Here is a 14,027-nt window from a genome sequence, read left to right on the forward strand (position 1 = left end):
GTTATATAAGATATGTTATGTTTTGCAACCCTTTCATCCGACAAATTTGTGAAGACAGTATTGACAGTAAAAGTCATACTTAGTAGATAGGGTTCCTTGAACAGATAATTACCACCTAACTCCCCACCATCCTGTCTCAAATATGAATTTTCAGACTTAGATTTAAGTTAAATCTTCTCCAATTCTTATATTACAGTAAATTACAGTGATATATACATGTATGCATGTGCCTTTTTTCAAATGTTCATAATATTAAGTATTTCAATAAAAACCACACATTTATTCAGTTGTAAATAATTCTTTATTATATAATTCTTAACATTTGTTAGACACTAAAATTAAATAATGTACCGTAAAAAAAAATAAGACGACCGTATTTCACTGAAACAATTTGTTCAATGTCCTTTCATATTGAACTATTGTTGAATCTGGCTACCATATTCTTTTTCCATTTGATTTTCTTGAACCTTGTCGTTCTTGACGTCTACTTCTTACGCAAAACGAAAAAGTATCAATTACATAAGATGTAACAACCCAGCAGGCACATCAACGTTGTTTCAACGTTGAATTTTGGTCAGATTTCAACGTTGAAATAAGGTTGGATTTATATTCGGATTTGAAAGTTGAAACAACGTTGAAATTTCAACGTTGATACAACGTTGCAGCTTCAACGTTGGCACAACGTTGAAGTTTCAATGTCATTTCAACGTTGAAAACCCACCATACTTTAATTTTTGGATATAAAGCAAAGTAACCAAGTTTAACAAAATATCAAGACAATATTAAATACTTCAGATATTTTATTTCAAAAATACAGTTCAAGTGCAGCTTAAATTCACTTTAATAGTTTTATCAATTAAGCTACAATCTGTTCCAATCTTTTCTTCTTGATCTTTCTGGGTATGTCAAGTGTTTGAGTACTTCTTTGGCTGTCTCTTACTGCTTCTGCAAATAAAAATAAGAAGTTTGTAGTTAAAAGTGACTTGGTCAATCTCAAATTATACATATAATTACTCAACTTAGTGATTTGTTTTTATCTTAAAATGCTTTTCTCTAAGATTTACATCATTAAACAGCATAGAAATTGAAACATAGCTAAGTTTGATATTGACAGCAAATACTGTATATAAGACAACAAAATCTTTTTAAAAAGAAGCTATTTAAAAGTCTCACCTATGATTGGTAAGAAAAACTGCTCCCCGTCAGTTCCTTGCAGCATATTCCCAAGAAATTAACATTCTAGGCTCTAGCTAAGACCATTTTATGCAGCATCCTGAAATCAACAAACATGTAAATTTTATATTAATAATGTTACAGGAATATTCCAAAAAAATATATTTTAAGACAAGATAAATATCCAGTAGTTGAAAAATTTATTCTTTGTATTGTAAAGAAATTCAAATATATAAATTAATAAGAATAAATTTCAATTTAACAAACCTGACAGTCCTTTTCATGTTGAATGTATGGTATACAGGCCACAGCGAATGTATGGTATACAGGCTACAGCTGCAATACTCTTTCCAGGACCAGGATCTAGAATATAAAATGATATATAATAAAATAGAAATAGATTTATTATTCCCCTTAAATTTACGACTATTAAACTTTAAAGTTAAACACTCAAATTTGTTTCTTAACTTAATAATAATCATTATAATGTATTTTTTTCAAACTAATTAACACTGTATTATACTATCAATAAATTTTAAGCATAGCTAGGTATATGTATTGACGAATCGTCTTGGGACGTAAATTAAGTGGGCCGAACTACTTTATAGGTTTCAATTTTAAAATTGATTAAATTCAAAATAGGATATTACAGACAAATGCTTGATAATCTGCAAAATAAATTAAAAAAAGACAAGATTTGTTAATCATAAATTGCCAAGGACATCAATAACTTAATGCTTTACAAGGCCTACCGAACCCAAATCATTCAATTAGGTCGCGAAAACGTGTCAAACCATCTCAATCATGTGTTTATATCTCTCATTTATTTTATAAAGTAAATTAAAGTAGAATTTAAAGAATAAATAATAATATTTTAGAAAATAATCAGTAAACTAAAGTAAAACATAACGGTAATACCTTCGAAATCCAAATAAATTGTCAATCGTGTTGTTTTCAAATTTTCCAAACAGCGCCACCATTTGCACGAACGATAATCATGGACAACAAACAAAATCGTAGACCGCAACAATTACTTCCCCTGACCGGCGTTATTTTATAAACGGGGTTTTGACTAATACCAATTTATTAATTATTATTCATAAAGAACTAAAGAATAAAACAACAAACAACAAAACATATTAACTAATATTTAAAGCGTTAATAGAAAGTGAAAAATTATTTCCAACTTTATTTGTTTAAGCGCTAATTTTGAATATACGGAAAAAGATTGTAACGCAAATTTTCCTGACAAATATCAGTTACAGACTAATTCAATAAAGGAATAATATCACAAAATTAGTGGTATAAAAGTTTATATAATGATTAAACTAAATGTAAAACTTCGACCATAAACAACGTTGAATCAACGTTGTATATACATTGGCAATATATCCGTATGGTCGTCCATAGTTGAATATTGGTTGAACAACGTCACGACCATATTTCAACGTTGTTTCAACGTTGAAACAACGTCGAGTGCCTGCTGGGAATAAGGTATTTGCATTTTAACCTCCAAACCTTACCTTGCCCTATCAATGGAATGCAATTATCATACTTTGATTTGGAACTGTCCATTGTGTAAAAGGGAAAGATAGCTCAATACCAAAATATAAAAATTGAGCAGACATGATCGTGTCTGTCATGTCATACAGCGAGGATGTACAGACTGACCATGCTCTAAATGATGTAATTAGTTAAAGGCACGGGCCGCGGTCAAAATTGCTGGTTGACCGCCAAAGGTTGGTGCATGTATTTAAATATCAGAAAATAAAAGCAGACAATTGCAAATTCAAATCATGGAAATTTCACTAAACTAAACAAATGAGTCCAAACTGAGAAAATGTTTACACAAATATTATCCAAATATTGATGGTCAAGCAATGCCAAACTTGCTTGCGAAATATGTTACTTAATGTTCTCAAATAAAATTGAAATTGTCCCATCCGTAATGAATAAACTTGTTAGTATTTAGGCCGTGATCTATATGTTCTCACTTTCTTAAATTTGTAAAATATTTAACTTCACTTGTGAAGATTTGTTCTGACGTAGCTGTACATGTTGATTTTATATCGGCTCTTTCTTAGCTCATGCTCATCGTTTGATCGACACACTCAGACCCAAATTCTTATCAGAATGTTGTAAGGAATATTCACATTTCTTGTACAAAGTTCCTGTACAGATATAGGGGAGCGGTGGCCTAGTGGTTAAGGTGTCTGCCTCTCTTAACCAAGGCATCGACCATGTTTCCTGGTGCGTGTCGACACCAGTAATGGCTGGGTCTAAGAAGCAGACTCAAGTGTGGTTTGAATAAGCTTAAATTAATTTATCTCAATCGAGCTAAATCGAAAATATTCAAACACGATATTGTCAGTGAAGAATACCATCTATTTCAAATGTGATTCTTATGTCAACTCCTGTTTTGGACAATCACATTTGTAACACATTTTATCTGTTATGAATGCAATCCCATTTGTAATAAAGGTGGAGCAAATGTTATCCGTTACAAATGTGGTCCAAACGAGCTTCATTCGTCAAAGCGAGACGTTACTTTTGAAATCGGTGCATGTATGTTGAAGGATAAAGCTCTGGGAGTTTATTCATTTGTTCGTTCCTAACGAATATAGGTCTCGGATAGAGTGTTGGATAAATAGAGAGTACAGTGCTAGTTTCGATATAAAACTAATCAAGCAAGGGTTGGAAAAAAGGGCTTGACTCTGCCGTTTCGATTCGATTTCATTTTTTTACTTTTTTTCGGAACAGTAGGAGATAAAACATCTTGTTCAATTCAGTTCATTTCAATGTGTATTAATAAGGTGTCTGATAAAGCTGTGGGTGACTGATAAAGCTAAATTGGTCAGATACGCAGTTTATTAACAGAAATCGATGTAAATGACATGATCTAGCTCTCGGGACACCTATATTCGTGGAGAGCGTTATGCGGCATAACAGTGGTCCCTTTTTTCTTTCACAGTTTCAATAATAAAAAACAACAGGCTAAACAAGCAAACTATCTTTTATTATAGATTTATTTTATTTCATGCCAGTTCACAAAATAATGTTTTAAATGTATGAAAATTAAATTGTACAAACTCAATGTTGACATGTACTGCTTACTTTGAAATACATCTGTTTTGATATAGTGGGATACTTAGTCTTACTGTAAAAAAGAACATTTGAAGAGATACAAGTTAAACATAAGTAAACATAAATATATTTTTACTTATTGTCAGGCATTTATGTAACACACGCTTAAATTTTAGATAACGATAAGGAAAACAATAAGAAAGAAGAAAAGTGATATTTCGGTTTTGATATTGAAATTATTATTTTTATTTTCATTTTTGTCAGAATGTTTCTATTTGAATTCGTTTTCAATAAAATTATCAATGATATAAAACATATTTGTCTTTATATTTATGATATATTTTCTCAATGTTATTTGTCGTATTAAGAATGTACTTTTTTCATTTCTGCAGAATATTAAAAAAATACATAAGTTAAATTATTAATAGATACTTAAATTGGTGAACTTAGAATAACAGATAATATTGTTTTAATTTTCAAAAACTGCCTCAGTCGGTGCCTGGGGGGGGGGCATATTATACTTTGAATACAACAGCTTATAAGAATAAGACTCGTTGAAACAGAGTCTGCACAATTAATAAGTTTGTATGACATTTGTTGTCGTTGCTGTCAGAGAGCTTGCTTTAATACAAATGAATTAGTCAATCAAAATGATAACCCGTGAAAATATTTAATATGTTTTCTATATTTTTCGGACGAATTCCGTCTGTTATCAGTTGGACTTTCTGTAAAATATACATTGCAAACTGAAATCGGTGAGACTCATTGGTCATTCTAAAATAAAAAGTAAAGGATAGTTTTTACCATTCTAAAATAAAATGTAAACGATAGCTCTAAAATAAAATGTAAGGGATAGTTTGTGCCACTATCAAACAAAATGTAAAGGATAGTTCTCAAATAAAATGTACAAGAATGAGGATGGTTCTTTAACTTTTTCCTTTATTTTTGTTGGGGGGGGGGGCTAATTTGTAAATGATTACAAAATTTATAAAGTCAAACGTAAAACAAATGAAATATACTTCTGGTTTTTAATGCGGAATTTTTAACTATGGGTCACTCGATCTATCCGTGTTATTAACATAAGAACTAACTACAGTATATCATAATAATTCTAGTCAAATTATAACATCTATATTGTCCTAAACAAAAGGATTTTATTTTCTAATACATTGATCGTTTTTTGAATGTATTTATAGTAAAAAAGTATGTATTATTATATAACACATTATCACAAGTACATGATTTGTAGAACTTGAGGAATGAAATACAAAATGGAAATGTATAATCAAATGTGCCTCTATATTTCTTTCTATATTTGCTCGATGGAAAAAAACAATATACTCGACACTTTTAACAAGACTAACTAATTGCTAGAAAAATCTGCTTTTTGTTTAAAAAAAATACGTGCGTAACGATATCAAATGTCAGTTCCAAATCTTAAAATTGCGTATATTTGATTATCCTTGTTGACTTTGTTTCCCTGCAATCAAGTTATTTTGAAATAGTTATTTTAATCATCTTTGATTAAGTGGATATCAAAATATTTAATCGGTGCTGGGAGGAAATAAGCTTTATCATATTTAACAGCACAGCTTTAAGACAATCTCAAGTCTACATTATTATTAAATTATTTTATCTTAAGTACAATGGCTGTCTTGAATATTTATACATGTATATCACAGTCAAAAAAGTAGATTTTTTTTTGTAATTCAGTCACTGGATCTGAATGTTACATAATATCATAATATACATAATATCAAGATGAAAAACATGAATTACACAAATTTCATAATCAAACCATGAAACCCTTAGTCTCATTATCCAAAATAAAACATTTTCAACAAACATCAATTTTCTAAATAATTACAGCATGTGTCGAAAATATATGTCTTACATTTGAAATAATCTACATATATATAAAATCTTAGACCGGTTAATTTTTATATCTCGAAGTCATTGAATGAATGAGTTGAATCGCAGTTAGCTATTACATTGTACAACTATGAGAAAATGGTCCACCTAATAGGACTCTGCAAAATTGTCGATGCTGTCCGATCGATCTTACAATTTAAATTTTTTTTAGAAATAAACGTCACTGCAGCGTTATCAATAGCTCTCGGGCGCTGTTTTCAAGAAGGCTTTTCCGTTTTCCAAGATTTAATTACTGAAAGATTTAGTTTGAAACAATACAGTTTCCAACAGAAATAACAGCTGAAGGTCGCTATAAATAATTGTTTAATTTATTTTTTTTCCATTCTAGATCAGCTGCTTTCCAAAACAATACAAAACATTTTCTACATTATTTGTCGTACTAACTGTCTACAAATATGACAGTTTGTGCAATCAAAGTTATAGTATTGCGTTATCATTTTTGTGTAATTGTAATTAAAATGATACTGAAATGAAACTCTGAACTTACTATTAATTACATTACTCTTATATCGATATATTGATATATTTTGTAAATAAACGATATATATCTTAAACGTTTTGCAAATAAAGCATGCATTTATTGTTCCATGTTTTCAAGCCTGTCTACAATAATTAATTTTCTCATCATTATTTTAATTATCTTCTCGTATTATCAAAGAAACACTTTCTAAAAGAATGTTCATACTAAAATACAGTTTTAACATTTTAGCTTTCGGTTTTCATATAAGAATAAAACAAATGTGGTAATGCTACTCTCAAATAATCTAATGGCAATGTTGCTCAAAAAAAATCCTAATACGTATCATAAGTATTTTCTGGAATATATCATAAAATATAATTAAATACGTTAAATAAATAACATTTATTTGTTAGTCTGATTCAGTCATTGACTTTAAATTCGTTTGCATTTCCTATTTTAAACTGATCAGCGTCCTTCTCACTGGAAATAAAATTAATGGCAACAATACAGAAAAAAATCTAAATCTACTCATTGTATAATATGGAAAATAAAAACTTTCTTCTAGCTAAAAATATTATAAAATTACCACACAAATCAATAAAACAAAATTACTTTTTACCTACAAATGGGGTTTACACGTATTACTGGCAAAAGAAGATTTTGTATACCCCTCTTGTGATAGGTGTAACCTTGGCAGAATGGCCCAAAACACGACTATAATATGAACTTTAAGGCCCATAATGTCTCAGAAATGCTTTTATTTTTTACTTCTAAAATGCTTTATATTTTTTGGTGTACTTGTATGCTTTACAAAATGTTCATCATTGGCCAATTACCTGTACACCATCTTTTTCATTCTTCGTCCGTTGCCTTTTGCATGCAGTACAGACAATTGAAGTCAAAATACTACTTTGTTTACATAATGCTTCTTTTATGACAAATCATTTCACATTTATCGCTACTTTTTTCAGGTCAACAAGCATCTAACATGCTCTAAAACTATTATTTGAACGTTATAAAAATTAGAGTTTGTCCGTTTTAATGAAATAAAAATTAAGTCATTTCTGAGCATATTATGCATTTAACAAATACATAAAGAGCAAATATTACTAGCACCCTTTTCATGTTGTTGAGCTGTTGATTTCTTGTTCTCATTCAAGCTGGTGAAGAAAACAAACAAAAAACTTTTAATAGAGTAACTGTTTGGTGAAAATTTAACGAAACTTGTATCCTTGAGGTCAAGATATTTTATTTCTCGAACAAATGACAGCCATTATGTATCATCCGTCGTAATACATGTATGTAGAACATTTATATATTATTGTTTTAACTTCCAAATTAAAGATACTTGTAATATAAAGAAATACTATAGATGGTTGTGAAAGACAAATGTTAGTAGGTCTCGTGGAAACTGTTTTAGAAATGTTTTCTAATTCTGGCAGTTAAAACAAAAGGCTAGTTAAAACAAATGGCAAAAGTAAGTGTGGTTTAAACAAATACCCTATGTCGATGTGGTCCAAATGGATTAAAACGGTGTCGTTCAAACAAATTACAAAGTCCACTTTAGGTAAAACCATAACAAAGATCGGTACGGTATAAACAAAAAAAATAAAAACACATAGGAATGGTCGGGTTGTGGTCCGTCAGAAATCTAAATCATCATCGGCTTTGTCCAAGGCAATTGTAAATTACTAATCACATCTAAAAAGAATGTTCATGATTGCCAACCGGTCTTCAAGGCAAGGCTCCCCATTGCTGCATTGAATATCGAAATCTACTGTGTTGTCCCTTCTACCCAGTGATGTAACTTGCATTGTGGCTGGCCCTGTAACATGTAATCAACGACAGCTGGTAGATATTTGCCGTATTTTACTACTATTATCTAATGAATATGGTGGCTGTTTTAACAAGAGCCATGTCAACATGGCCATCCCCCGCCGAATGTGTTTGCTCATTGGAAGAATGTATATGTAGAAGAGCGGAATAATTCCATTTAAGAGGTCTTTTGGTAATGAAAACTGATGGCTATAGTGATTACAGATTTGAAACCTATGTGAATACTGATGGCTGAAAATAACAAAGGGCAATTACTGAAAAATAATGCAGGGTAGGTTATCATTCTTGTATGCTGCATCCCTCCTCAGTAAAATCTATCCACCTATGAAGTTTCAAGTTGATACCTCAAATACTTTTTGAGAAAAAAAATGAATTGAAAAATTAAGTATGAAAAAGAACAAAGGGCAATAACTCAAAAATTATAAAAGGTAGAGTTATCATTCATGTGCAGTGCACACCTCCTGAGTGAGATCTATGCACCTATGAAGTTTCATTTTGATATCTCAAAGGCTTTTTGAGTTATGCTCTGGACAAAAATTAATTTTGAAAAATAACAAAGGGCAATAACTCAAAAATAATGCAGGGTAGAGTTATCATTCTTGTGCAATGCACTCCTCCTCAAGGAGATTCATCCACCTATGAAGTTTCAAGTTGATACCCTCAAATACTTTTGAGATAAGCTCTGGACAAAAAAAGCATGAAAAAAAAAAAGGGCAATAACTCAAAAATAGTATAGGGAAGAGTTATCATTCTTGCGCACAACATTCCTCCTCAATAAGATCTATCCACCTATGACATTTCATGTTGATATCTCAAACACTTTTTGAGTTATGCTCCACTCAGGTGAAAAATTAGGTATGAAAAAGAACAAAGGGCAATAACTCAAAAATTATGAAAGGTAGAGTTATCATTCTTGTGCACTGCACACCTCCTGAGTGAGATCTATGCACCTATGAAGTTTCATGTTAATATCTCATAGGCTTTTGGAGTTATGCTCTGGACAAAAATCAATTTTGAAAAATAACAAAGGGCAATAACTCAAAAATCATGCAAGGTAGAGTTATCATTCTTGTGCACTGCACTCCTCCTTAATGAGGTCTATCTACCTATGAAGTTTCAAGTTGATAACTCAAATACTTTTAGAGATATGCTCCGGACAAAAATGTCGGACGGAAGGACGACGGACGAACGGACGGACGGAAGGTCGGACGGACGGAGACTATTTCTATATCCTCCGCCAAAATTTTTCGGCGGGGGATAACAAGACATATTATCGCCTTTTTTCGCCACGAAAATGCAAAAAAGAACGACAATTAAGAGAAGAATGCTTTAAACAATCTACATGTATGTGTCATTTTTTTCTCTTTTTGTCGTCCTTTCTTTTTTCTTTCGTGTTGACAATGCTAAAATGCAAAACCACAAAAATAGGAAAATTCGACTTCGTGTTCTGTATGTTAGTGGCGAAACAGCGAATATACGAGATGGCGTAAATCAGCCACAGTAAATTAATCTGTTTTACAAAAAGCAATATTACATCGTCTTTCGTAACATTGCATACTGTTATAAAAATATTTCCTTTCAAGAAATAATTCATACAAATTTGATTTATTTATTTTAACTTTTAATTTACTTGTCAGTACTATTAATTGGAAAACTTTGGTTCATTTAATAATCAAGACGGCATAAATATGTTGAAGAGCCAAACTTTACCGCGTACCGCATATACATTTTGAAGGACAATGTTCCCCCACTAATGATTTTACTTTTATTTCAAACGATTTGTTGTTGGTGTTTTGTTTTGGTAACCAAAATGTTACTCACTGGCTAATTACCTGAACCATTTATTGCTTCTGTTGCTTTTTGGTAATTAGTACAGTAATTTTGATTCAGTATTTTGTATGGATGTTCAAATACTATTTTATTTACATTTTCTACTTTTATGACAAATATGTTCACATTAAATGCTACTTTCTTGAAGTGGTAAGCATCTTACATGAGCTAAAACCATTACTAAAACATTATAAAACACATGTTTGGCCTTTCTAAAGAAGGAATACCATTTACATGTATTAGTTGCTGAAGCAAAATGTGTCTTTAATACCGTCGAACCAGTATAAAATATTTTGTCACGATAGAAAAATTTAGTTGTTTTTACGTATAAAAAATTTAAAGGAGTATAAGACACACAGTTTCTCGAATATTGGAGATTCCGGGGGAAAAAACACGTGTATACCGAAAGACACCATGGAGCTTAAATCAGTTTCATCTCGCCCTAGTGTCGTTTTAAAGATACTTCTTGATTTCAATGTTTTACACATGGATGAAAAACTTAATGTTATTGTTTTGCATGTATTTTGCTAACATATATCGAATTCAATTTAATATCCAACAAAGGAGATTGTTTAGCATTATTCAAAGCTTGGCTCCACGCATTTAGCAATTAGATGTAAATCTTACGAAAATCAAAAGAAACACTTTAAATGGAAAATTTGCAAAATATACTAAAGAAATATATTCAGAATTAAATTGAAATATCGATTTTTAGTTTTACCCCGAAAAAAGATTTGTCTTAATTCAGAATAAAATAAAATTGAATGACATTTACACGAAACAGTGCATGGTTTAAACCTTACAGAATATAAAAGTATTAAGGTATCAAATCAAGATATCATTTTAGCGTAGAGTTTTGAAACAAAATAAGAACTTAGTATAAAGTTGCTCTTACCCCCAAAGAATGTTCTTTCTACGTCGCCAAGGACAACTTTTACCTGTTTGTTTTCTAATGCATGGAATCCAAGTGTCACGTGGGCATAACAAAATCCCATTGGCTGTGGAGTGCAGCTGAATGTTCCTATATTTTACGTAAATTGGCATTAATTAAAGAATAAGCAAATTGCCAAATGCATCCATTAATATGAAATATACATCAAATTAGTGGATTGGTCTACAACAGGGGCACATTTTCCATAAGTATTTCAAATATTAATAAAAACAAAAAATATGTATCATTTGGATATTCTTATAAAGTATTGCTTCAAAAATGTTGATAAGGCCTAAAAGATAAAGTATGAAAAATGTAAATACGATGTATATATAAATGATGTTCTATTATAGAACAATTTATTATCTGCTATATGAATATACTGTAATATTGGATCATGTTTCTCGCACTTGTCAACAACATTCATAAATAATTATTCCGTAGTTTGTTGTTCATGTCTGATACTACAAATAAACGACATAATTATCTGTTGCATTTCAGATCTTCCATTATAGACCAATACACTTAAATAAAAGATCACAAAAAACGCGATCAATAACGCTTACACGGAAATCTACAAACGCATTTTCAGTTTCAAATAAGCCTTTAGTGTTATCACCTGTGTTTTTCATATATTATCGGTGCCAATATCAAACGCAATTTTCGGCAATCAAAATTAGTAAGTCAACAATATAGTGCTTGATCTCATTGCGCGGACTTGTTGACTGTTTGGTCAGACTGAACGGATATGCATACTGACTGAGCTCTATAACGCTGGTAAGGACTACACAATATCGGTTGATATTTTATATTTTGGACCATCCCATATTTGTTATTTGCACCTTCCCATATTTGATATTTGCAGCATCCGATATTTGAATTTTACACCTTCCCATATTTGATAATTGCACCATACAATATTTGATATTTGCCCCTTCCAATATTTGATATTTGCACCTTCCTATATCATGTATATTTGATATTTGCAACATCCCATATTTAATATTTATTTTTAAATCGTCAATGACTTATTAACTTATAAAGCAGCATGAAATATAATAACTCGTCAATTCAATGACTTATTAATCGGCAATGACATCTAAATAAGCAATTACTTGTACATTTGCATTGACATATAAAATGATATTGAGATATATTTCGACAAATACTTAAAATCAGTAATGACATATAAAGCGGCAATGACTTATTAATCAGCAAAGACATATAAACCGCCAATGACATATTAAAAATGGCAATGACATTTAAATCGGCAAATACTTAAAAACAGCAATGACTCTTGAAGAGCATTGGTATCTCAATTCACTGTCTGTAGTAGGACGAAACACACTACCGACCAAACATAAAATGATTCTTTTATAAACAACAATAATAACAAAAACAACAACAACAGCAATAATAATAATTATTATAATCATAGTAATAATAATAATTATTATTAACATAATAATAATAATAATAATAATAATAATAATAATAATAATAATAATAATAATAATAATACAAACCATCGGTGTCCACATCACATTCTGTTTGAGATCCTCTGATGTTACCATTACTACTTTCATAAATTTCATTCCTACACCACATTAAGTCCATTTTCTTTTTTTCAAGACGAAACCAACACGTTAGATCTTCGTGAATTGTCGGTTGTAGTGGACAGATGTGGGGAACTGTAAATAAACAGAACAGAACAGAACAGAACAGAACAAATATTTTATTTGACTTAAGCATTACAAGCCCATCGTCGTTAACAATGAAAAAGAGAACATATATATATTGGTATGACATGGAAGATTTTACATATAATTCATGAATTATTATTTCCTTAAACACATATATCGTGAGAATGTAACAAGGAAAAAATATATTTATATATACTCAAAAGTTACATGGAAAAAAAATTAACAAAAAAAGGAATGATTTCAGATTGAGAACGAAATTTATATTATTACAATAGTGAATCCCTTAATTTGAAAGCTTTAAAACAATATAGAGCCAAATTTTTTATGATCTTCTTATTACTACTTTGCATTAATGATATATACTTAATTATATTTGTGTGGGTATAATAATACCTGGGTATATAGAGCCTTCTTAAATCGACATAAGCTGTACATTTTAAAACAAAGTGAAATTCGTCCTCTAGGTCGTTTAAATTACATAGTGTACATTTTCGTTCATCGCGCGGAATATTGTAGTGTCGGCCGACTTCAATGTTAAGTTTATGAGAAGAGAGACGTAATTTAGCCAGTGCGTTTCTAAATTTTGTATTTTCTAATAGTCTGATATAATTTGACTGCTCAAACGTATCTTTTATCTCCCGGAAAATATTTAAGGAACTTGACATCTGCAACCCCGTTCTCCAATTACTTATGTATATATCTCTAAGCCTACAACGTAAGACTGGAACAAATACATTTATTTTAACGGATTAAGGATATAACCAGACTTCACTTAGACCAGAAGACTGAAGGATATCGCGTATATATATGAGACCCAATTTTTATTGATTCGTTTAGCTCTAGACTTTTGATTTGATCTTGTAAAACTGCCTTAAGTATGCAATTTTCAGACTTGACGGTATTAATCATCAGAAAATATTTAACCATTTTAACATGTCTTTCTATATAGAGTGGAAATCTACCTAACTCACTATAGAGAGCTAGAGTATGTGTAGATTGCTTAACATTTAGTATCCATTTACAAAATTTCTTATGTACTCTTTCTACAACCTCTGGATTTATATAACCCCATACCTCT

The 14,027-nt window shown here is 30.5% G+C and overlaps 1 protein-coding gene and 1 long non-coding RNA gene across 3 annotated transcripts in view; both read right to left on the minus strand.

The window, feature by feature from the left end:
* The window catches only part of LOC132727903 (uncharacterized), a 62,835-nt gene extending 49,902 nt beyond the window's left edge, over positions 1-12,933 (minus strand). The window contains exons 1-3 of one of the 2 annotated variants that reach the window (XM_060713500.1): positions 12,773-12,933; positions 11,211-11,336; positions 7,530-8,474 (exon numbers count right to left, since the gene is read on the minus strand). In XM_060713500.1, coding sequence (XP_060569483.1) covers positions 8,341-8,474; positions 11,211-11,336; positions 12,773-12,863 — 351 coding nt within the window. In that variant the 5' untranslated portion in view covers positions 12,864-12,933 and the 3' untranslated portion in view covers positions 7,530-8,340. Of the gene's footprint in view, positions 1-7,529; positions 8,475-11,210; positions 11,337-12,772 lie in introns of those variants that run through there. The other variant, XM_060713499.1, reaches the window with a different exon arrangement.
* Positions 783-2,668, minus strand: LOC132727902 (uncharacterized). Its single transcript, XR_009625411.1, has 4 exons — positions 2,092-2,668; positions 1,441-1,536; positions 1,174-1,273; positions 783-945 (listed from the first exon to the last, which is right to left on the minus strand). It is a non-coding gene; the product is annotated as an uncharacterized LOC132727902 (long non-coding RNA).
* Positions 12,934-14,027: the final 1,094 nt, after the last annotated feature.

This window comes from Ruditapes philippinarum, unplaced genomic scaffold (genome assembly GCF_026571515.1).
Source record: "Ruditapes philippinarum isolate M1 unplaced genomic scaffold, ASM2657151v2 ctg7949_1_1_1_1, whole genome shotgun sequence".
NCBI lineage: Eukaryota > Metazoa > Mollusca > Bivalvia > Venerida > Veneridae > Ruditapes > Ruditapes philippinarum.